The sequence below is a fragment of the Lissotriton vulgaris genome, chromosome 3_1 (assembly GCF_964263255.1).
Source record: "Lissotriton vulgaris chromosome 3_1, aLisVul1.2, whole genome shotgun sequence".
Taxonomy (NCBI): Eukaryota; Metazoa; Chordata; class Amphibia; order Caudata; family Salamandridae; genus Lissotriton; species Lissotriton vulgaris.
In genome coordinates this window covers 362,619,537-362,645,724 of record NC_141689.1, presented here as the reverse complement: position 1 = coordinate 362,645,724, position 26,188 = coordinate 362,619,537, and the positions used below count along the sequence as shown (strand labels likewise).

General features: G+C 45.3%; 1 protein-coding gene across 1 annotated transcript in view; it reads left to right on the top strand.

The window, feature by feature from the left end:
- The window catches only part of LOC147726456 (complement component C6-like), a 563,575-nt gene that overhangs the window by 112,112 nt on the left and 425,275 nt on the right, over positions 1 to 26,188 (top strand). Inside the window, exon 5 of the mRNA XM_086960580.1 lies at positions 2,726 to 2,867. Within this exon, the coding sequence (XP_086816706.1) occupies positions 2,726 to 2,867 (142 nt within the window). The remainder of the gene's footprint in view (positions 1 to 2,725; positions 2,868 to 26,188) is intronic.

Here is a 26,188-nt window from a genome sequence, read left to right as displayed (position 1 = left end):
AGGCAGGCGATTTGGCTATGCAGTAACCGTGAGTTGGGTTCCCACATCTAGGAGGAACATTCTGTAACCTTTTTTTAGGATATGTGGACCTTACCTAAAACCCAACCTTAATATCCTATAGGTTGCTTAACTAAGCAGTGAGGAAGGAATCCCCCAATACCACGCTAAGGCTCATGAGGTCTCCTAACCTTGAACTATAAGTAAGCCTTCATTCATTAACTCCTTCCTCCCCTCTATAACCACACCTGGGGAACGCAATTTACAATGTAGATATATGTCTGTGTTAACTGTGTGTCTTTTTCTATGTCTTCTTTTACAGGGTTCATGAACCTTATTTTGGTTTTTACCCTCCATATACTAGGAAAGCATTGCTCTTTTCACAGTTCCTGGACATCCGACTGTGATGTTGATATTGTCTCTTTATTCCACAGGTTATCTTCAACGCCAATTGGGCGCAACTTAACTTATCCATTAAATAACATTGTTAGGTACATTTCACCTAGTCTTTTTTTGCAGAATACACTTTGACATCTCATGTGAGTAAGGTGAGGATAATGTGCATATCCTTGTCCTGAAGAAGGGGTCGTTGTACCCCGAAACATGTTGACACTTTTAGGTTGATATACCCTAATACGTATATTATCAACCGCACCTTGCACCTTTTTAATAATACCAGCCGAGGACATAATAAACAATTTTTTCCTATGAGCCAGGTATTTTTTAACCTCACTTTTTTCACCTCACCTCACTTACTCACATCTCTTCCCTAAAAACACACACCCTCACATAGTTCACTACCAAGTGCTCCTACGTAGCCGTAAGTCGTAGCACGCCGCATTCCGTAGAGGGGTGCGAAGGCCCCGATGATGAAGCATGACACCAAGGGGCCTGTTGGTGTGTGAGGGGCATTTAAACAACACTGTGTGCTCCCTATCACTTTAGGGATCACAACCACTTTTCTGAGTGAACCTCGGCTATTGCCTCGCTTGTCATTTTCCCTGATCCCAGGTGTACACATACACGCAAAAATTACATTTTTATTAGAGGAATATGGCCACAATTTTTAGGCAGTTGCATGTGTTGTGTGGAATATACTCACAATTATTTTAAAAAATCACCGCAGCGGCTGGTCAAGGAATGCCCCATTGTTTTTGCCAGTGCTTGTTTCAGTTGTAACAAAATTACTTTCAGGAAAATTATATGATAAAAGAATATCATGGAGACACTTGCCAGGTGCAGGTTGAAGTGGCTGCCTTTGATTCTTTCAGTGGCCATCCATCTGGTAATGACTGATTCTCAATCTAAACATTTAATTCCACCTTTTTCCTACTACTTACTCTAAGTGACTTTTGATTGATTTTTTTCAGTTACCAATTGTGTTTTAGGTGGAAGCAGATATTTTACTTAGAATACTGTGAATGTGCAGTATATTTGTGCGTCGTGCATATTTGTTAGGTATCAGGCTTCTTTATTTCTTTGTCAAAATAACCACATAGAAAGCTTCTGTCAGCTCAGGAAAGTCTTGTCATAGAGTTGCTCTCTAAACTCTACAATAATGAGTTAGTGATTCCACACAATGTTCTAACCTGCATCTGCACACCCACAATAATTTCTATTATGTCTGCAACAACTAAATGCACTTTCCAGTAATTGGGCTGCATCTCTGTTCAATTGTAGCATGTTACATTTTTTTATAGTAGAAATAAGTCACTCTACATTTCCAAGGTATATATATTTTTACTGGCCTCACAAATACAAACTCATTCATAAAATGGTTGTGAAAAAGTCATTAATTAAAAAAAAAAGTTGATGCTGTGACAGTGCCGGGGTGTTTACACTGTATGGTTTGATAATGGCACTCTCGTAAATGCAAGACCTATTGCATTGCAAATGCTTGTTTGAAAAAAGCAGCCATGCGGCGCTTTCACTTTAAAGTTGGCTGTGCCCCTTTCCTTAGACGAGCAGTGTCTAACGAAAGGAGCGCAGGTGCCATTAAATTGAAAGTATGGTATAGGAAGCTTTTCCAAAAAAAAGCATTTGTTTGTCAACTTGACAAACAAATGCTTTTTTTGTAAAGGCGCCCCATGCGGCGGTTTCACTTTAAAGATGGCTGTGCCCCTTTCTTTAGACACAGCTCGTCTAAGGAAAGGGGTGCAGTCTCTATTGATGTAAAAGCGATGCATGGGGCAGTGTTAAAAAAAAAAGTAAAGAAATAGTAAAAAAAAACTTGCGTCCCTGTTCGGCGCTGCAAATAAATCAAAGGCACGGCCGCCACTGTATGAGCGTTGCGTGGCGTACTAAGAAAATAAAAATTAAAGCATTGTGGGTGACAGCATGTCGAAAACCATTTAAGCAAATAGTGCTAGGAGGCTGTAATTATAGCCTACTGAGTAATAACACTTGGAACAGGGGTTGTCCTCATGGGAGGTTACAAAATGAAACAAGGCCGTACTAAGGACGGACTGCTAAACCTATTGACCAATGAAAAGCCACAGTTTCTAAAGAACAATGACACATGCCAATGAAAAATATGGACGGAGAGTGGGCGGAGCTACAAGTTCATACCTGAATACAGCATGCCTCACAGAGCAGCGCATGCGCTGCCCAGGCTCGATCTAAAAATTGTGTCACTGAATATTTCATAGCTAAGCTACCAAGCTCCTGTGTATAGTCACTTTCATAGTTGTAATATAAATACATATTTGGATGTGTTGTTTCAAAACAGGTCGCTGCATCGCCAGAAGTTTGGAATGCAATGGTGAAAATGACTGTAAAGACAATTCAGATGAAAGAGATTGTAGGCGCACAACAAAATTATGCCCGAGAAAATTTGTGGATATCCCTAGTGTGCAGCGAATGGGCAATGGGTAAGGCAATGATTGTCATAGTTGTCCTCAATATTTGAGTTTTGATTTGCTCCTAAAAGCTGAGTAAAATAATGGCGAGGCTCTGGTAGATTGGAGCAGCAGAGCCATGCTTGTTCTGCTGCGTGTAAGCATTCTCCCACGGATGGAACCATTCTTCATCCTAGTATCAAACAACACAGCCACAAAATGCAAAAGCAGCCAGAGCGTAGATTGCCTCGTGCCTGTTTATGATAGTCTTTGTTCCTTGCAATCTGATTGGCCAACCCTTCAGCCCATCTGAGATCCTAAAATTAACACCAGTTCTCATGCCTGAGGCAGGCACCGAATATGAGAAGGACAAATGCTTTGTGTTCCACTTTGGAGGTGATAAATGTCAAGGTTGCCAAATAACAAGGATGTATAGTCTGGATTTTACCTCATGCTCCTTTTTTTCCACCAAAACACTTTCACTGCCAATTTGTCTCCCACAAGCAGGATCTTTTTCATTCCCTCTTGCTTCTTTTGGCACTGCTTTTCCATCTTGCTCTTGAACTTTTTAATCTCCTTTGCTGCCTTTCTCCTTTGTTGCGTATGAAAGTCTGATGATTAAAAAAGGTCCTGGTTTCCAATAAAGAGTGCAAGTGGCCCAACTGCAACCACCAGCTAGAATTAAGCCCTGGTTACTCCTACATTTAGCAATCTAGTAGCTGTATAAAAATGGGCAGTAAGCCATATTTTAACTTTTTTTTAAAATGAAGGCATGTCATCATATAGGTCTGGCTTGTCAGCGCAGTTGTCTGCAGGGTCTTTTTTTTAACAATTCCGTAAAACAGGGTTCTCCAAAGTCAGTCCTGGAGGGGCCAGATCCATGCCAGAGTTTTAGCCTATCCCCATTTAGATAAATGTAGTTATCTTAAAAATCTGGAATGGATCCTTCTACAGGACCGACTTTGGAGAACTCTGCCTTAAAATATACATAGAATGGGATTTGGCACCACCCAGAGGACTGTTCCCTTTCTCCTCAATTTACTTTTCTGTTCATTGTATCATTCATCCTCCAATGGCGTGCTAGCATTGCAATGCAGGAGAGACTATTCTACATCTCAAAATTACTCTGAATCATAACACAATATATTAATTATCTCCTATATGGATTGCTTTGATTGTTCACTACAACAAACATTTTATGTTTTAGTCAAGACTCATGAGTACATTTTGCCGCTCTGTCTTCCCCATTATTTTTAACCTCTGTTTTTCCTTTTTGACCTAATTTATGTTTATTTTCCCATTATGTTATCCCCCCTAGGATTTTTGCATATTATTTGTCATCTATTTCTTGCACCTCTTTCTTTCCTATTCACTTAATATTTATGTTTATTTCCCATTGTTTTTTCCACAGTCCACAGGTCTGGATCTAATGAGCTAGCACATGCAGATACTGGCAGGTGCTAATGATGTCTCTATGTGTTAGTACAATAAAGCCAGACCTGTGAGTTTTGCCAGCATATCTTATAGCTTGTGGCCAATGAATGAGCTAAGAATATTATTCCACAAAACTATGTGATAAATGACAAACACCTCGACCAGTATATGAAACAACATCCTGATAGACTATGCAAGAGAGCAGCTGTGTACAAAAAAAAAACCTGTCACTACGGTTGAAATGAGGACTCCAAAAGAAGCTAAATATTTTTATTGTCTCCAACCAACTAAATCTACAGACATTAAGGGCCTGTAAAGAATGGATTTATTCAGACAGAGATCTTGAAAAAGGTAGGCGAGGACAGCCTTTACTGGGAATTCTATAGTGTTTTGTTATAACATTTACTACTGCTGGCAAGGCATTGCAGCCTGTTACACTGGGCAACAACCAGCTCCAGAACCCTAGATTAGTTTAATCCACTGGTTATGGGTTTTTGTGATTAGTCTTGTGCTCTGAAAAAGACCCTTCCATGTGGTTACTCCAGTGCCTTTGTGATGTATTACATTAGTAGGGGTTAGGTGTGATCACTATTGGGGGCTCTGAGTCCATGCAGACAGTTGATGGTACTAATCGCTGAGCTGAGCTAGAGGACATTTGGTTTTGCTATGCTGCAGGGTATGACTTTCGCAGTAGGTTGTGATCTTTGAGATGAGGTTGGATAATTTGCGAAATACAATAATAGAGATTAATACGAATATGCATATGATTTAGAGTAGACTGCATTCAGAGAGGAGGCACGCAGACGATGGAAAGTAAGGAGAGTGTCATTCAAAGGAGAGGTGACAATCAGGATTTTAAGTCAATGTTAAAATGTTCATGCAGGGTTTTAGACGCTTTAGAAAACATGCATTTGGGGATACAAAGCTGTAGAAAGAAACATCGTTATTTGCATGTGAGATAGCGGTATATTAAGTACTTGTTTGATAGGCCCTATAATCAGACGAACAGTATATCCACTACCAGGTTACTCCTAGACCTTTGCAAGGCCTGCTGATCATCTCAGGACCAGAAGTGAATGGCAGGATGCACATATAAGGAATTATTGAGAGCTTTAAACTGGACTAGATTGAAGCAATAATCTCAAGTTAAAAGTAGAGAGACTATACAGGGTAAGTAATGCAAACATCTCATGCAAACATCAGAAAAAAGATTCCTCAAATGCTGGAGCAGATGTCTCCTGATGCTTATCCTTAAAATTTGCCTAACAGTAGCAATTACCAAAGTAACGTGGGATCTATTTGGATGCCCGTAATTTAGCATGGCAGACGTCAGTGATGAGGATGGAGTGCCAGACATTGGAAATGTGTTGTCTGTGTTCCTGTAGCTGGAAAGAGGAAACTCAGACATTGAAGTGAGGAGGGCAAGACTATGCTACTTTTAGACATACCAAGAGGCCTTTTGTTTAACAAGAAGATGCAGATTAGTCTTCCTGAGCACTGTCACTTGGTAGATGCCAAGGGTGAGAGTTGGGACTGCAGGTCCTGTTTTTCAAGGAGAGAAAGCATATAGGCCAGGCCTGTCCTTTGTCTGTCCTGAATTCCTGCTTCAGGAGGATTTCACACTTCATTGTACCCAGCTTGGAGCTCACTTTGAACAAAGGGTGTTTCTCTGCCTGATAAATATACTTGTAAGAGAACCACGCACCCCAATATGTGTGCTTTACAAAATAAAAATGAACCTAATTAAATCGCTTGGGCCCCCTTATCCAGTCCCTGGTCCACCCAGATCAATCTGGTTTTATGCCACACGGGAGTACGAGGCTCAACCTAAGACGCTTGTTTGGAGTCATGCATATGACTTAAAGGCAACCTGATGTCCCAGCTGCATTCCTTTTGTTAGATGCAAGAATGGCAATCGATAGCATCGAATGGCCCTACCTCTTTGCGGTGCTAGAGAAGGTGGGCATAGGCCCATAACTGCAAAAATGGATCCGGCTATTGTATACTGCTCCTATGGCATGTGTTATGGTCAACAGGGTAATATCCAGGGCTTTCATGCTGCATAGGGGGATGCGTCAAGGGTGTCCCTTATCCCCGATGCTATTCGCCCTAGCGCTGGAACCACTGGTGGCCTGGACCAGGAGAGACCCAGTGGTAAGCGGCATTGATCTTGGGGGGTGTTAGAACTGGGGGTCTTCAGTGGCAGAGGTAGGCACCTTTGTCTAAATAGGGACCCTTGCTTCTAGTCAGGGTAAGGGGGTACACACTTTAGAAAACCCCTGCTCACCCCCTTGGTAGCTTGGAACGAGCAGACAGGCTTATCCCAAGGTCAATGTGTAAAGTATTTGTAGCAATACTCACAGTACCACTGTCAAAACACCACAAATGGACACCACAGCAGTTTAGAAAAATAAAGTATCTTTATCTAAACTACACAAGACCAATACGACAAAAATCCAACACACACAGTGAAAAATATGACTTTAAAAAGAGTTCAAGGACTTGTACCATAGTAATCTATGGATGCGTGACTGTTCACAAAACTACCTGAGATGCGTAACGCAATGCAAACAAAGGGGTTGCAGGGAAGGTGATGCATCATGTCTCGCACCTCAGTGCGAGGGGACAAAATGGCACCTGGAACGTTGCGACAATCTGTCTTTATGTGTATAGGGACCAGGTTTGTGTACTTTGTAAATCTTTTCCGTGATAAACTGAACTAATAGAAATTTGTGTATTAGCAAAACTTTGACTGTTCAAGTATATATGTCATTGTGTTAAAGCGACTTTGCTTTATAATTTTTTCTTTAGGATGAGTGTTTGTATGAATGTGATATGAGTGTTGAATTGGCCAACGGTATGGTGAGGTAATTGTTGTAGCGTGTCATTATACTTTGTTTCTTTTTCAAATGAGTGTTTATTCATATGTACGGAAGTGCACAACTAAAAATGTTGCTCTTTGAAAAAAACTATTTAAAAAATTAAATGTTTGCCGAATAATGCACTTTGGAGTCAATTGCAATTCTTAAAGCACAATTTCATGCTTTCTTTCATGAATTGACCTTGAATAGCTATTTAAGCGAGTCTCAGTATTGGCAATTGTGTTGTTCTCTAATTCTGCACATACAGCATTCCTGTTGGTAGGTTTGTAAGGCCTGAAAAAACTGGAAGTAGAATCAGAGTGATGATATTACCAGCAAGTGATCTAAGTAAGAAATTGGGTTAAATGGTGAGGTGGGCGAAACCCTTCTCAAGCAGCAACCACAATTCTTCTCAGGGTGAAGTCACAAGCAAACTCTAGATGAACCAGTGCTCAACCCTTGGAGCTTGGAGCAAAGCAGTCAGACTTAACTCAGAGTCAATGTGTGAAGTCTTTAACACTTCAAACAGTAACACCACATAAGGATCCCACACGAGTTTAAAAAAATTGAGTAATTTATTAAATAAAAAATCAAGACCACAATGCCAAAAATACAATAAGTAGAACCAGAGAGATAGAGGTTAAAAGATTTTAGTAAAAACAGCGCCAACAATCACTAAGTCCCAACTGTGGATATCTGGTCGCACTGGACTGGGACAAAATGTGGGTTGGCTATGCGGACCTCATCAGGCCCTTTGATCATTGCGAGGATCCACGTCAAACATAAGTCATGCAGCCAAAACATATGTCATGCAGCCAAAGCGATGCATTGGTTCCAAAATGTGATGATGCTGCAGTTCAAGGTCCTGCGTCATAGTTGAGGATCCTGTCTGCGTGGGATTGTGAGGCGGAGTTCAGCGGTGAGGATGTGGCTCACAGTTGGGGCGAGGCATTGGTTCTGAGGAGCTGTGAGCCTGATTGCAGAGTCCAGCAGCGGTGTCAAGGCTGCCATCAACAAGGGATGCAAGGGTCTGTGTGGCAGATACAATGCACAGCAATGGTTCTAATGAGGCGATGGTATGCGATGCAATGTGGGTGTTGGCGACTGAACTGGCACACATGTCAGCGGCAATGCATCAGGTCTGCTCAAAGTTGAGCCGAAGAGTACATGTGTCAGTCTCATAGGATTCACCTTATGCTCACTTCCAATAGGCCAGGATTGGGATGGGGGCACCACTTGGCAGGGTAGGCTTGCAGACGGCAGAGTCCAGGTGCTGTGTTTAAGGTATTTGGTGCCTTTTGTCCCGGAGGCTCTAGTCAGTAGGACAGCCACCTAGCCCTTGGAGTCACTTTGGAGTCCTGGGTTCAATAGATGCAGGTCCAGTCCTTCTTACCCCGGTGAAAGGGCAGCAGGTCAGCACAGAAAGGCATCAGGTCCACCAGAGCAGCAGTCCAGTAGTGGTACTCCTTTCAGCAGCACAGCAGTCCTTCTTCTTGTCAGAGTATCCACTGGTCCAGCCGTTTACTGAAGAGGTGGTGTCTGAGGTTCAATATTTATACCTGGTGCCCTTTCTCTGGAAGGTGGGAGAAGCTCTTGAGATTTCCCTTTGATGTTCTCGGGCATCCTTCCTTCCCTGACCTGACTCCAGACTAACTACAGGGATATGCTGCCCTTTGTGTGAAGGCAAGACAAATCCTAATTAAGTGTAAGTAGGTCTGTGCCCATCTCCACCCTCCCAACCTGCCAGTAATGGTCCATCCAGGCACGCCTAGGCTCCCTAGTGTGTGTGGCTTTCTAGGAGGAATACAGAACGCCCAACTGTCAGCTGCACCTAGTCTTGAGACCCAGTGGCAGGATACAGGCACTAAAAGGCTAAGGCAGGGAAATGCCAACTTTATAAAAGTGCAAAAAGAACAATTGATGGACAGAATGCAAAACAATGTCTTATATTCAACCCAGGACAGAGATCTAGACTTCAATCCATTGTTTTTTTTTCTCCCCATGCCATTTCAGTTTGAACCCAGCCATATGCAAATCAGTCTTGACCCTGCGCCCAATGGGAACTGTTCAGTCCGAATCACCAGGTCAGGTCCTGCCTGGACTGGAAACAAGCATCCTAGGACCAGTTTTGGGGTATCACCCCTCATCAGCCAGGATAGCTTGACTCCAGTGGTATGGAGAGCACAAGACCCACGTCTGGGCATACCCGTCACACTCATGGTGACAAATGCAAAAAGACCAATTGATGGACAGAATGAGATTAATGTCATACATTCACCCCAGTACAGAGATCTGGGCCTGAATCCATCATTTTTTGCTCCCCATGCCATTCCAGTCTGAACTCAGCCATATGCAAATCAGTCTTGACCTTGCAGCCAATGGGAACAGTCCAGCCAGAACTGCCAGGCCAGGTCCTGCCTGGACTGGAAACTGGAAACAAGCATCCTAGGACTGGTTTCAGGGTATCACCCCTCATCAGCCAGGTTAGCTTGACTCTAGTGGCATGGAGAGCACAGGACACACATCTGGGCATACCCGTCCCACTCGGGGTCACACATGCAAAAAGAACAATTGATGAACAGAATGCAGAACAATGTCATACATTCACCCCAGTACCGAGATCTGGGCCTAAATCCATCGTTGTTTGCTCCCCATGCCATTCCAGTTTGAACCCAGCCATATGCAAATCAATCTTGACCCTGCGCCCATTGGGAGCAGTCCAGCCCGAACTGCCAGACCAGATCCTCCCTGGACTGGAAACAGACATCCTAGGACTGGTTTCGGGGTATCACCCCTCATCAGCCAGGGTAGATTGACTCCAGTGCCATGGGGAGCACGAGACCCACGTCTAGGCATACCCGTCCCACTCGGGGTGACAAATGCAAAAAGAACAATTGATAGACAGAATGCAGAACAATGTCATACATTCACCCCAGTACGGAGATCTGGGCCTACATCCATCGTTTTTTGCTCCCCATGCCATTCCAGTCTGAGCTCAGCCATATGCAAATCAGTCTTGACCTTGCACCCGATGGGAACAGTCCAGCCCGAACTGCCAGGCCAGGTCCTGCCAGGACTGGAAACAAGCATCCTAGGACTGGTTTCAGGGTATCACCCCTCATCAGCCAGGTTAGCTTGACTCCAGTGGCATGGAGAGCACAGGACACACATCTGGGCATACCCGTCCCACTCGGGGTCCCAAATGCAAAAAGAACAATTGATGAACAGAATGCAGAACAATGTCATACATTCACCCCAATACAGAGATCTGGCCCTAAATCCATTGTTTTATTGCTCCCCATGCTATTCCAGTTTGAACCTAGCCATATGCAAACAGTCTTGACCCTGCGCCCAATGAGAACAGGCCAGCGAGTACTGCCCATGAGGCACATGGCCAAGATTGATTTGCATATGGCCAGGTCTAAAGTGGGATGGCATGGTGAGCAAAAGATCAATGGATTTAACCCAGATCTCTTGACTGGAGGTGAATGTTTTGATTTGTGCTGTATTCCGTGTATCAATTGTGTGCCTTTTGCTTTCTCACCCTAAGTGCGCCGGGTATGCCAAGACGTGGGTCCCGGGTCACTGTGCCACTGAATTCAAGCTATCCTGGCTGATGAGGTGTGAAACCCCGAAACCGGTCATAGGATGCTTGTTTCCAGTCCAGGGAGGACCTGGATTGGCAGTTCGGGCTGGACTATTCCCATGAGGCACAGGGTTAAGACTGATTTTCCTATGGCCAGGTCTAAACTTGGATGGCATGGTGAGCAAAAGAACAATGGATTTAACCAGGATCTCTTGACTGGGGGTGAATGTTTTGGATTTGCTCTGCATTCCATCCATCAATTGTGTGTCTTTTGCGTTCTTGCCCAAAGTGCGCCAGTTATGCCCAGACTGGGTCTCAGACTACCTGTGCCACTGGATTCAAGCTATCCTGGCTGCTGAGGGGTGAAACCCGTAAACCGGTCCTAGGATGCTTGTTTCCGGTCCAGGGAGTACCTGGCTTGGCAGTTCAGGCTGTACTGTTCTCATGAGTCACAGGGTCAAGACTGATTTGCATATGGCCAAGTTTAAACTGGAATGGCATGGTTCGCAAAAGAATGATGGATTTAACTAACATCTCATGACTGGGGGTGAATGTTTCGATTTTTTCTGCATTCCGTCCTTCAATTGTGTGTGTCTTTAACTTTATAAAAGTGGCTTTTTTCACAATTGTAAGTTAAAATTAGACTTCACCACAAGTTAGGATTTTTTGTTACAAATCCAAAGACACCTGTTGGAAATTGCCCTTTTTGCAGGGTTATTCACAAACTTTTTGCTTCTTCCTCATATTTTTTCCTGACCTGTTTGTGTTGATTGTAGGACTCTGGGCACGTTATCACTGCTGGTCAGTGCTAAAGTGCATATGCTCTCTGTGTAAATTGTATTATGCATTGGTGTTTCTATGATTGGTATATTTGATTTACTAGTCAGTCCCTAGTATTGTGCGCTGTTTGTGCCCAGGGCCTGTAAATCAAATGCTCCTACTGGGCCTGGAGCACTCATTGTGCCATCCACATAAGCAGCCTATAAATGTAACTCAGATCTCCTCTGCATTATCTGTGTGCAGTCTAGTAATGTCATGTCAACCTGGTAAGTGCACCAACTTGCCAGGTCCTAGCCTTCCCTTTTCTTACATGAGTCACCCCTAAGGTAGTCCCAAGATACCCCTGTGGGCAGGGTGCAGTGTATGTGAAGGTAGGACATGGCTGATAGTGAAATACTACCAATTTTGTTTTTCACTATTGCAAGGTTATCTGGCCCATAGGAAAGCATGGGAGTTAATTTATAACATCTTACAAATATAACTTCCCATTGGGACCAGATAGGAAAATAAAGTTTAGTATGCCTGAACTCAGAATCTAAAGATGCCTCTTTTAGTAAAGGGGATTTTTACATTCTGTGTTTGAAAAAACAATTTTTAGAGAGCAGGTATTTTCTTGCTTAGCCGTCCTCTGTGCCTCTGCTAGGATGTGTATTGACTGCCTGACTTTGGAGTAACAGGGGCTCCAGAGAGTCTAGGTGAGTCAGGGCTGGGCTGAATTGTAGCAAAAACCCCTTTAACCGACCAGGGGATTGGACTACTATTAAAAAGTTGAATCAAAGGATCCCTTGGCGGACAAATTGATTATTATCAATCAAATCCCATGTATTAGAACTCTACTGCATGATACAATAAAAAACTTTTCTAAAAAGAAGCTTAATACTATAAACGATTTATAAAAATCACATTATTTAATAAAAAGAATTACATAACTTTCTGTTTGCAAACAATTTTGCAATTAATTGTAAAAATTCATTCCATAAAAACATCAACAATCCTAGTATGTGCTGTGGTCACTCGAAAGACAGGCTGCATGCCACACTGCAACCCGGGTATCACCGACAATGCCACCCGATGCCGCCACCGAGTCGCTGCTTGCACCTGAACATGTGGACACCGCACTTCACACCACTTCCCTTCACGACGACACCTTGGTATCCCTGGCGACGATGCTCCGCGCCAACATCGATGCCGCTGCATGCACCGTAGTTTGACTGCACCGCTCGTAAGTTACATGATGCACCGTCCTCATCCCACACCGCAGCCTTGGCCTATCGACGCCGGTGCCATTGACTCCAGTTCATCGGCCGACAACAGCGCCTCAGCAACGATGACGACGCTTCTTGCACCGTGACCTGCCAGCACCACGATGAGCACCGCATCTCTTTGCACCGCAGACCTGGTCTCACCGACGCCACTGGCGACTATCACTGAGCTGCAGCCTGCACCGTGTCGAAGGCCACCTCACGCCGCAGTACTGTCCTTCGCACCGCAACACCAGGCACCTGCTGGCGTTCCTGACTTAATAGGCGAGGAGTTCAATCTGGACCGACTTCTGGAACCAACGCCTGCCGATGCCGGCTCATCGAAGCTCATCGAGAGGTCGCCGATGCCCTACATTTCTAAAGGTACTGTTTTGCAAGTCTTCCCAACACCGTAGCTGGCCTGCGGTACACAGACAAAATATCGATTTTTAAATATCAATATAAAAAAATATCGAAGTTTAAATATCGATGGGACAAAATATCGAAGGTAAGTTATATCGACAGTCTTAATATCGATATTAGTATGATATCAGTAATATCGAAGTTGTAAAAATCGATGTCAATAATATCGAAATTAATAACTTCGATGTTACTAATATCAATTTTTAAATAAATTTAGTGTATATATATTGTATTTATTATGTTTTATTATTTATTTTTAATGTAATTTAATTAAATATTGTCTTTTACTACTGTAGCGGGTTGTGGGTTTATAGGGGAATAGGGTGGGAAGTAATTCAATTATGTTAAATTAATTATTAATTAGTAGTTATTATTAATTAATTAATTGAGAAATAATTTTTAATTATTTTTAATTAATTGATTAATTGATAAATATGTTCTGTAGCGGGTTATGGGTTTATAGGGGAATAGGGTGGGAAGTAATTTAATAATAATTAATTGATATATGTGTGTACATATTTTAATTAATAATTAATTGGTAATTAATTTCTATTAATTAGTTAATTAATTAATATAATTTTGTACATATTTATAATTATTAATTAGTTGGTAATTAATTAATATTAATTATTTAATTACATTAATTATAGTAATTTTTTATATATAATTTATTGTTATTCTTAATTAATTAATTGGGAAAAATAATATTAATTATTAAATTAAATTAATTACAGCAAATGTGCTAATATATTTACTTTATTGTTATTGTTAATTAATAATTAATTGGTAATTAAATAATATTAATTAATTTTGGGTAAAGGAGTATTTTTAGGGTTCAGGGTCAGTTTTCAGTTTTTGGGTAAAGGGGTATTTTTAGGGTTCTGGGTCAGTTTTCAGTTTTTGGGTAAAGGGGTATTTTTAGGGTTCAGGGTCAGTTTTCAGTTCATGGGTAAAGGGGTATTTTTAGGGTTCAGGGTCAGTTTTCAGTTTTTGGGTAAAGGGGTATTTTTAGGGTTCAGGGTCAGTTTTCAGTTTTTGGGTAAAGGGGTATTTTTAGGGTTCTGGGTCAGTTTTCAGTTTTTGGGTAAAGGGGTATTTTTAGGGTTCTGGGTCAGTTTTCAGTTCATGGGTAAAGGGGTATTTTTAGGGTTCAGGGTCAGTTTTCAGTTTTTGGGTAAAGGGGTATTTTTAGGTTTCAGGGTCAGTTTTGGGTTTTTGGGGTACAGGGATATTTTTAGGGTTCAGGGTCAGTTTGGGGTTTTTGGGGTACAGGCGTACAGGGTAAAAACAAAAAAATATTACATTAAATCAAATAAATTACATGAAAAAAATTAAAATTACATGAAATTATTAAGTGTTTTATTTATTTTAAATGTATATGTATTAGTTTTAATTTTGTTTTAATATTTTTATTCAATATTTGTAAAATTATATGTATTTTAAAATTCTTTTTACATTATTATTAATACATTTAAAAAAACGATATTTTTGATTCCGATATTTTTGTACTACGATATTATTTTTTCGATATTTTTGTACTTACCTTAATGAAGATAGGATTCTGATATTTTTGCTGTCGATATTTTTGCTCCGATATTTTTGCATTTCGATATTCTGTCTGTCGATATTATGTCAGACATTCCTGGCCTGCGATGCCCCGGTCAGCCATAACTGTATGGATTTGTTGTTCACTACGCCGTCATAGCCCCAGAAGGAGCTATCGACTTCAAGGAAATGTATTTCAATCTATTTTTGATTAGTGAAGATTTCTGAGAACTGTATGGTGGATTTTTATCATTTTTGGTCTTGTTTTGGAAAAATATTGGCGATTTTTCTAAACTGGGATGGTGTCCTTTTGCAGTGTCTTTACTGTATTACTGTTGGTTATGTGCAAATGCTTTATACATTTCCTCTAAGTTAAGCCTGACTGCTCATGCCAAGCTACCAAGGGGATGAGCAGCGGTTATTTTAGGAGTGGAACTCCCTTATCCTGACAAGAAGGAAGGGTCCCTACTTGGACAAAGGTACAAACCCTTGCCAACTAGAGACCCCCATTTCTAACACCACCATACATGAACTGATTACCTGTTCCCATTTGGAAATTACAGTTTATTAAACGTAATAAGGTAACTCCAATGTTATCCTATAGGAGAGGTAGGCCTTGCAGTAGTGAAATAATTAATGTCAGAGTTTTTTACTACCAGGACATGTAAGACTTAAATTATGTCTTACTTTTTAAAATCAATGCCCCGTGCCCCCAGGGCTGTCTACTTATATATTGAAATTGAAGGATTGGCCTGGCAAGAGGTTTATTTTGCCAGGTCGAAAAGTTAGTTTAAAACTTCACACACAGGCTGCATTGACAGACCTGAGACATGTTTAAAGGACTATTTAAGTGGGTGGCACAATTATTGTTGCAGGCCCACTAGCAACATTTAATGTATAGGCCCTGGGCACTGATAGAATCACTTTACTAGGGACTTGCAAGTAAATTAGTTATGCCAATTGGGTATTAGCCAATTGTACCTTGTTTTAAGTAGTGAGTACATGCACTTTAGCACTGGTCAGCAGTGGCAAAGTGCACAGAATCCTAAGGCCAGCAATAACAAGATCATCAAAAATTGAGGAGGAAGGCAAAATGTTTGCGGGAAGACTACCCTAAGGCTTCGTCCCAGGTTGAAGTCACAAGCAAACTCTAGATTAACCTGTGCTGAACCCACGGGTAGGTTGGAACAGAGCTGTCAGGCTTAACTCAGAATCAATGTGTAAAGCATTTAACACTTCAAACAGGTTAGAAAAATATTTTGAGAAATTTAAAAAAAGAAGACCAAAACGAAAAAAATCCAATCAGTGGAACCGAAGATATGAAGGTTTAAAGATCTCGGTAAATATCAAGTTTAATACATTTCCTTTTGATCAGTTCCTCATCACAATCCTTACATCATGAGGATCTACCAAAGCAGGTGCAACCAGCAATGATCGCTTACCATGTAGGCAGTCAGTACGGACAAAGTTCACACCTGAAGGAGGAAGCAACGAATACAGAAAACCACGAAGCCTCAAGTGCCAATGCCCAAGCACACCAACATGCATGAGGAGTCTAAAATGACGAGGAAATAACCAATGCATGCAGAGGAGAAAGCCCCCAGAACAATGAATGGCCAAAATAGAAACCCACAAGAGGCAACAGGAGAACTAAGGAAGCCAAAGGCATGTGCCAGTCAAGGAATCTGTAACCAGCTACACAGGGAAAAAGAGACATCAACACCACCCTGGGGGGACAGTACAACAGAAATAAACAGAAACACGTAAAGCCTCAAACAGGGGCTTCAAGGTAAGCATGAACTCTTGCACAGTTAGGAAGCACATGGTAATTACTTATTGATGGTGACAGACAAAACAGGAGGTTTCCTGGGTATAGATGTAATTTATAAACAAACCTGGACAGAGAGGAGTTAATTGTTTTTCCTTTGATAGAATAAAACTCATTAAACAGTTTTTGGGAATTCGCAAAGATTTCTAGTTCTATTCCTGGTATTCTGCAACTGTTTCAGTTTTCCCAGGAGTACTCATGAAATTGTTTAGTGAATTCCAATTTTCTATAAGCAAATATGCATGTGCATATTTACTCGTGTTTAGGCTATCTGTTTTTAAGTTTCAACATATAATAACTGATAAAACTCCTCCGAAAGCAAAATAGCCATCACTGGTGTAATGATATAAACACTGAAAAAACACCTTTGCAACCATAAACTAAGTGCCTTTGATAGAAAGGAAAAGATGAGTGAGCCATTTTTATTTCTTCCTGAAGGGGTGAATGCAATGTAACTTTGTTATACATGGTAGCATCAAGAAAGACAGGGCTAATATTATTCTGCTTGAGGTTTGTTGTTTAAGGATGTCACTAAAACATTGTCTCTTCTTCATTCTGCTTTTTTCAGTTTTGTGGTCTTTGGTCTAAAGATGTTAGAAGCATGTTTTGGGTATTATTTAGTTATTTTATAAACCGAAGAGAATCGGGAAATATCAAAATTCAATTTGATATTTTGGCTATATTTGATTTCACTGATAGGTAAAATGGCTGGTTTCATAAGAATCATTCTAAATATGTACCATCACATTTACCCACAGACAGAGAATGGGTGAAATCCTTGGATACATTAGCCCCTTTTTCTAGCAAGTCAGTATTGATTGTAAGTGAATTGCCTAACACCTCAGGCTTTAAACATTCAATTCAAGATGAAGTATATGTGAAAAGAATGTTTTCACCAGGCATCTGAGATAATGGTTAAATCAAGATACCAGACATTTGGTAAACATGGAACGTAGTGTCACTTGGAAGGATGCTAAAAAAAGTTCCTACCAAGTTCAATAAAGATTGGAGTGATATTGTTTGTATTTACAGTAATTCAGCTACGTATATGAAAAAGTTATATGATGGCATGTCAAAATCGATATCTGAGCTGAAGTGCTTCCCTGTAAGAGATCCTTGTCACTTGCTAGATAGTATGCTAAAAGCATCTTTACAATCTTCAAAGTTAATGAATAATGCTATTGACTTTGTAGTCCATTCTGGTGCAGTAAAATGTATTTGGATCTCATATACCATATGCACACGCTATCTAGACACATGCACTATCAGTGCAGAAAGCAAGCAATAATTAAAATTAAATTAAAATTCCATAAACACTGGAAAAACACTGATTATGTTGTTTTAATGGCGCGATAATGTGTAACTACTGATCACCACTGTTATTTTAAGGTATTGAAAAAACTGAAAAATCCCCACCAGAATTTACCAAAAATAGAAACTGAAAACAGCAAAACCTACTCATGTTGTAATGCCTAATCAAGTACTAATACTGGTCTCTTTCCAGGATGGGAATGGGCCAGGAAAACATTGGTGAATACTGACAAAGAAATACTATATGGGTGTGCCCAAACTTTCATAGCATTAATACCATAAAAGCACCTACTCCACCGCCACTGGGAGTTTGGTAACCTGAAAATTGTTGTGTGAGCAAGTATTTTAAAGAGTGTACACAACCACATTTTGTGAATCTCACAACTGGTTTTACTTCTGTCAAAACACTATTTAAATGTGTAGCGACTACTGATTGACCAATGTGTTTGGTAATAAAGGTGTTATAAGTGCTTAGGATATACTCTGTGTTTAGCCATGCAAAATGCCATTCCAATGTTTGGGAAAGCTGAGGATTTATGGACTGAGGAGTGGTGGCCTGGGGAACTTGGAGAAGCTCCTACCCCAAAAAAATGGGCAAAAAACCTGGGCATTTAAATGGACAATAACCTATCCATGGAGGAGCATGTTAAGACCCTATCAGGCAAGTGTTTTGGACTGATGCTCACGCTAAAAAAGAATTTCCCTTGGATTCCTCTCTCCACCAAAAGGGTCCTGATACAGGCACTTCTAGTCAGTAGATTAGATTACGGAAACGCTCTACTGGTGGGGATTAGGGAGGACCTGCTCTCAAGACAACAAGTCGTTCAAAATACGGCGGCACGTCTAGCATTGAACAAGCCAACATGTACTCCATCTTTACCGCTATTAAGAGAGTTACATTGGCTTCCTATTAGGAAAAGAGCAGTGTTTAAACTTTTATGCCTAGTTTTCAAAGCACTGTTTGGACTGGAACAAGATACCTGATGAAGAAATTAGAATGGTATACCCGGCCCGGCAGCTAAGATTCAGTGGCCAAAAGCTCCTTCAAACTCGGAGAATTAAAAAGGTGAGTGGCTGCGCCTTTTCCTACTTGGCCCCCAAATATTGGAATGCGCTGCCAGAAGACCTGCGGGCGTGTCCCACCTTTACTATATTTAAGAAGCACCTAAAAACCTGACTATTTTAAATGAGTAATGTTGCATTCTGTTGCCTGCTTCCCGGGCGCCGAGAGATCCCCTGGGGGATGATTCGTGCGCTATATAAACAATAAATAAAAATACTAATAAATGAGTCCATGTTTAATAGGCCCAGTCTGCCTTCTGGGGATGCACATTCATTCTGCACCCTGCGCTTCACAAAGGCCTCGAAAGTGTGGGAGTCAGAATCCAACAGTCTGAACATAGGAACTACTTCTTAGTAAGAGCAATGGTTATATCAAGTTGAGCTGGTTGTAAGGGTATTCGGGATGGTACACCACTTTCAGTCTCACATTCTTTGAAAATGGTTATTGTTTGTGTTAACATGTTTTTTTGAAATATGAAAAATGTGCAAATATTGTGTGAAAATTATGTTTGGAATACTAGAGTTTTAAAGATGCATAGAATCATAACCGCTGAATGATGTTGCACCTGAAATGTGTCACCTAAGTCAATTAAAAGTGTGCAAAAAGCTATTAATAGCTATGCCACATTTTCATGTGGTATGCCATTATTTCTATTGTTCTGTTCAACTTCTCCTGCTCACTCCCCCTCCTAATCAGTGCCCTGCTGCAAAGCCATCTCTTCACTTGTTACTGTAGATCAATGCAGAGAATTACTCCAATTTAGGTTTAAAGCATTTTATTGAGACAATACAAAAACATAAAAACACTTGTCACAAGAAATAGGTGCCAAGGCACGGCGATTGAAAGCGCGCTCCGGGCGCCAAGTCTCTCCCAATGAAAGGCCCATCAAGGCTAGCCCATCTTAGTGCATAGATAGAGACAGCAGTGCAAGGAATAAAGAACCCCCCACTCCTACCCCCCGTCCAGTGCTCAGATCCATCCCCCGTCCCCCCCCGCAGGTGAATCTCAACCAAGGACCATTCAAGAGGCCGATTCAGCAGGTGGCGTTAATCTCAGATGGCGGAGATACCTCAGACAAGTGAGTTCCCTAAATTCAGTGACCAGTAGAGAATGAAACGGCTGCCAAAGGTCATTAAACTACTCCACGTCCCCAGCCACTGTGAGCGACAACTTCTCCATTCCCAATACATGCCACAATCTGTGCAACCAACCGGTGATGGAGGGGAGTGTGGTGGTGCGCCAGTGTATGAGGATGTTCTGGACTGCTGAGCCCAGTGCTATAGCAATCTGTCGGCCTCTACGGGATCTCAGGGGATACATCAGCCGATTAGGAAGGCCCAGCAATATGTACGCGGGGAAGCGTGGCAGCTCAATGTCAAAGTGTGTCTCAATCTCGTCTATCACCTCCTTCCAATAAGAATGCAACAGTGGACAATCCCACAGGACATGCGTAAGTGTGCCCAACTGCCCACATGCCCTCCAACAGGTACCATCAATATTACGGTTCATCTCGCGTAGTCTTTCTGGGGTGTAATTCCAATAGGTGGTCACTTCAGTAAATGTTTCGGTAAGTCCCGTATGGTATACAGAGTGTCGTGCCCGGTATGAAATCTGGTCCCACTCTTCGTGGCTCAACGTCCTCCCCAATTCCCGCTCCCACCACTCCCTGCCCGGGTTGTAAAAGTGAGAGGAAGGAGGATGGAAAAACGTATAGATGTCGGAGATCAATTTTGCGTCGGAGGTGCGGGACAAGAGCCAACCTCTCATAAGGAAGAAGCATCCTGTCCGCCGTCTCCTATACCTGCGGGTGCAACGCCCAGTGGCATACCTGCAGGTATCTCAGTCTCTCCGTCTCAGGCAACGTGTATTCCTGCCTGAAACTCGGAAAGGGAATGAACGCCTTCCGAATCATACATATGAAACAGTGTCCTGCACCCCGCGGCCCGCCAGTGCGTAAAGGCCCCCGGTTCCATCCCCCGGTGTGAAGTCCGGGTTCTCAACCAAAGGTGTAAGCGGCGAGGGGAACGTAGTAAGACCGTGGGCGACACTAGTGGCGTCCCACACCCTCAAAGGGACTCGCGCAACAAGGGACACGTACAAATTGAGGGGGGGTGGTGGGCTCTACGCAAAAAGGGCACCTCCTGCAGAGGCCGGCCCGCCACAGCCTGGTCCTGGAAAAGCCAGTGCTTATCCGATTCCCATCTGCCCCCCTCCACGAGGCATCGCAATTGTGCCACCTGAAAATACTTGCGCAAGTCCGGTATCCCCAGTCCCCCTGCTTCTGGGGCCAATGTGGAAAGCGCCCTCTTCAATCTAGGTTTGCGGCCCTGCCAGATGAAACGCGCAACGTCCGCCTGCGTTTGCTGAATCCACCCCGATGGGGGTTGGAGCGGCAGAGCCCGGAACAAATAAAGAATTTGTGGCAGGACCGTCATCTTAACCGTGGCTATCCTGCCGAGCCAGGATAGCGTGCTTCTAATCCAACGTCCCAGTTCCTCCCTGATTTTCTTGCCCAAGGCAGTGTAGTTGGCGGTCACCATAGCAGGCAGGGTGGGTGCCAGTAGAATGCCTAGATAAGGCACGAGATCCGACGACCAGTGCATGGGGAAGAGGCCTTGCAGTTCGGCTCTTGTGGCTGCAGTCAGTGACACATCCAGGGCCACCAACTTCCCGATGTTAATTTTGAATCCTGCGACCGCTGCAAAGGCATCCAGCTCCGCAATGCACGCCAGGAGTGCCCTCTTTGGGTCGTCCAGGGTCAGTATAACGTTGTCCGCGTATAGACTGACCGTGTGGGTGTACCCCCCCATCTTCCCCCCTGTCGCACTCGGGTTCTGGCGTATAATCTGGGCAAATGGCTCCATATACAGAGCAAAGAGCAGCGGACACAGCGGACACCCCTGCCTGGTGCCCCTCTCTATTGCAAAACTCTGCGAGCTGCAGCCATTCACCCGCACCACTGCCGAGGGAAACTTATAGCAGTTAAATACCAGGGAGCGGAATTTCTCCCCAATTCCCACCTTCGCCAGGACCTGTTCTAAGTAAGGCCAGTGTACCCGGTCGAACGCCTTCTCCGCGTCCACCGCCAGCATCATTCTCTCTCGGGGAATCCGGGAGGCCTTCTCCAGGAGGTGTATCACCCTTTCAGTATTGTCCACCGTCTGCCTCCCGGGAACGAAGCCCGCCTGGTCTGAGTCCACCAGACCCGGCAAATGGTGTGCCAGCCGGGCCGCGAGGATCCCGTTGTACAGCTTGAGATCAACGTTTAGGAGGGAGATTGGTCTGTATGAGCCGCATTGGGTCCGATCTTTCCCCGGCTTGGGGATGACTGTCAAGGTGGCCTGCGCCCGGTGCGGAGAACGAGTTGAAAAGATGGGTGAGGATAGGTGCCAGCGTCGCACAGAACGTCTTATAAAAAAGCGACGTATAGCCATCCGGCCCCGGAGCCTTGCCGTGCTTGAGTTTGGAGATAGCGGCAATCACCTCCTCAATACGGAGGTCCCTTTTCAGGTACTCCACCCGTGATGAAGCCAGGGAGGGGAGGTTGAACGAATCCAGGTACTCCTCCGCCGCGTGCGCCGACAGAGGGTCGCTCGCGTACAGATCCGCATAAAACTGATGGAAGGCCTCAGCAATTTGGGCATCCTCCGTGATCGCGGCCCCGCCGGAGACCGAGATCTCCTTCACCAGGTGTTGTTGGTGCGCCACTCTGAGCTTGTTGGCCAGAAGCCGACCACATCTGTCCCCCCCGCATAATATGCATGTCGCAGACGTAGTGCTGCGTACTCCGCCCGGTCCGTATCCAGGGCCGACAGGAGTTTCCTCGCTGCTTTGAGTTGCCTCCAGATTCTGGGAGCTCCCGTACGGTGATGCATATGCTCGAGTTCGCGGACCTGTTGTGTAAGTTCGTCTCGTTTGTGCTGCCGTTCCTTGTTCTCCGCTGACGAAATGGCTATAAATTCCCCCCTGAGGACTGCCTTCAAGGCTGCCCATTGTGTCGCTAAAGAGGTATTGGCGTTATCGTTGTGAACCAGATAGTCACGGATGGTATCCGTAATGTGCTTTACTACCGTTTTTTTGTGTAGCAAGGTGTCCCTGAGGCGCCAGACCCCGCGCGCTGAGGACATTGGCGGTAAGCTAAAGGTGCCTGTGACAGGCGCATGGTCCGACAGGGAGAGGACCCCTATCTCGGAGGCTGTAGCCAGGGCACAAACTGGTCCCGTAACCAGGAGGTGGTCCAGTCTCGCATATGTTTTATGTGCGTGCGAATAAAAGGAGTAATCCCTATCGGTGGGATGGATGTGACGCCAAAGATCGTGGAGATCCAGGTCCGCCAGTTGGGACCTGCCCGCGGCCGAGAGTTCCCCGGTCTGCGGGTACCGCGGCGCCGATCTATCCAGAGACAAGTCGAAGACCATATTAAGGTCCCGCCCTATGATGATATGTCTGTCTGGAGTGGCTGTAATATCCACCAAGGCCGAGCTGAAGAACCGCTCCTGATGCTCGTTGGGGTTGTACACAGACCCAATGGTAAACACAAGACCCCAAGCTTAATCCGATACGCCAGCAGCCTCCCCTTCTGCTCTGCAAATTTGTGTAGAACCTCCCAATTAAAGCGCCTCAACACTAGAATTGCCGCCCCCGCTGTCTTGGTAGTGTTAGAAGAGAAAAGTTGTGTCGGGAATTTGTGAGAGCGCAGCCTATGGCAGTCGCCGGCCAGCAAGTGGGTCTCCTGCAATAGACAGATATCTGCCTGTGTGCTTTCCAGTTGGGACAGGACTGCTCTTCTCTTAACCGGATTGTTCAACCCTTTAACATTAAGGGACACAACCTTAGGGGTCGTCAAAGGCATAGGGACGAATGGGGGCACAAGCAATGGACCTCCGTCCAGGTGGGGCGGAGCAGAGGCGAGCAGCACGTGTGAGCCCAACTAGGGCAGGGAAAAGTCGCAAAAAGCACTGGACACCCCCCAAGTCCCCGACCCAACCCCCTGGCCACTCCCAAAGCCCCACCCCCCAACCAACTAGCAAACAAACCCACAGGCAACAGGCCACAAACCCCTGACCCTCCTCCCCCTCCCTCCCATCCCCTTCTCCCAACACCAGCACACCATAGTCCCAGTCTAGTCCCAAGGGGACAAGTCTGTGGTAAGTCACTTAAGTGGACATCCAGCCACTGCCCCCTCCCCGCAGCCCCCCCGCCCCCAGAACCCCCAAACCTGCATTGTGAAGAAGGCTGTAGTGATCTCTCCCCAGAGTGTTTTTAGGCCGTCAGCGCCACGTCACATGTCCTGATGGTGGGCGAGTCCGGTCTGGCGGACTGTTCTGAGGATCGCCTCCTGGACACCCTTGCCAGCCCTACCTATTAGGGCGCCTCCGACGCGGCGTAGGCGCATCTTCCTCCATTGCAGTGATGCCCAGGACTCTGCACGTATCTTGCAGTGAGCGGAGTTGGTGCATAGTTCCATCCCAACGCAAGATAAGACGAAAAGGGTGCCCCCAGGCATAGGGCGTCTCATGCTCCCTCAAAAAGTCAGTAGCGATCTTGAATGCTTTACGCTGCTGAAGCATGATGGCTGATAGGTCCTGTAATAAGGCAACAGGATGGCTCCAAAAGGTCAGGGAGTGCTTCTTCCTCGCCTCGGCCAAAATGCGCTCCTTGAGCAAGAAGTCCGGGAGAAAGGCCAAGATATCCGGCGGAGGTGCCGATGCTCGCCGCGGTGGGCCCACCCTATGTGCTCTGTCAATACGAATGGGAAAGTCCGCCGGCTCTCCCAGGATCTCCCTGAACATATCCCGTAGGTAACCAGCTGCGTCGGAACCCTCTTCCTTGGACGGAACCCCCCAGACCCAAATGTTATTCCGCCGGGACCGGTTTTCCAAGTCCTCGTTATGCGCTTGAAAGTCCAGCTGTTGATCCCAAAGGTGCAGCACCTCCTGCTGTAGTTGCTCTATTTCGTCGTCCCTCCTGTGGCCCGCTCCCTCCATGGTGGCCACTCGCTCTGCCAGGCTGTCCACTTCCCTTCACACTTCCCGCACCTCACCAGCAACCTCCTGTTTTAGCGTCTGAAAGTCGTCCCTGAGGGAGCTGAAGAGGGACTCCAGGAAGGATCTGGTGACAGGCGGCTCCCCGCCGCCCGTGCCCTGTGAGCCTCTAGAGGAGCTCGGCGATGGCTGCCCCCTGTCTGAGCTCTGCTGACCTCTGCGCAGCATCTCGGGGAGTATGCGTTCCCCCTTCTTGCCACCTCTGTTGCCCGCCATCCTTATAGAGTCTCATACCGGCCGGCCTGCTCTACTGCTGTTCCTTGACTACAAGCTCCTGCACCCGGGAGGGTCCTCCTCTGCTCCACCAGGTCCCCAACTGCCTCCGCCTGCACCTCCCAGTCCGGTCAGCTCAGGCACCTTCATCTCTAGGGCCAGCCACGTGTGTTCCACCGCTCGTAACAGGCTGCGGCCCTGCCGCTCCTGCCACCCTTGGGGACTCGCCCTCCGCACCAGCGCAGCACAGGCCAAGCGGGTCAGAGGCCTCCATGTTGTCCTCCACCTCCAGGCTCCACTCGGAAGGCCGTTCCGTCTGCCACTGCCCTGCCTCTCTAGCTGTAGGGCCCTGCCAGGGGCATGCGAACCTGCCGCCGAAGACTACGGCCTGGGAGGTCCTCCACCGCACTCCAGATACCCCTTAGCCCCTCGTTTCCACTATAAGGGTCATCGCGCTGGTCTGCCGCTACTACACTCCCGGGTCCACGCCCTCCAGTGAAGCCAGGCCAGGCACTCCAATATGTGCTGCGGTCTGCCCCCAGGAGCGAGCAACCACACGCTGTTCACCGGGTGCCCAGTATTCCGGCCACGGTGCTCCAGGCGCCTACACCGTGTGCCCACCTCACCTCCAAACGATCTCTGCAGCGCGCCGGGGCCCCACTACCATGCTGGGAGCCCGTCAGTGCAGCGCTATTTTTCAGTGTCCCTCAGTTTGATCGGGGAGGCAGGCAGTCCGCCGGGCGGGCCCGTTCACCCTGTTGCACCCCAGCCTCCGATCTTCAGTCTCGGAAAGCCATCGCCAGGGCCCAGCTCTGCCTACCGTCCAGCCCACCTCCGGCCTCCGCTGGCCATTGATCCCCTTGCTCCCGATGGTCAGCCCCCACCTGGGGGTCCGGACAGCGTCGCGGGGTCCAGCCGCCACCCCAGCCCGTGGCCCAGAAGCCCAGCTGAACACCCGCAATCCGCGGGGAGGGCCGCCCCGCTCAGGCACCACGTCTGCTCCGGTCCAGGCCCGCTGTACTGGG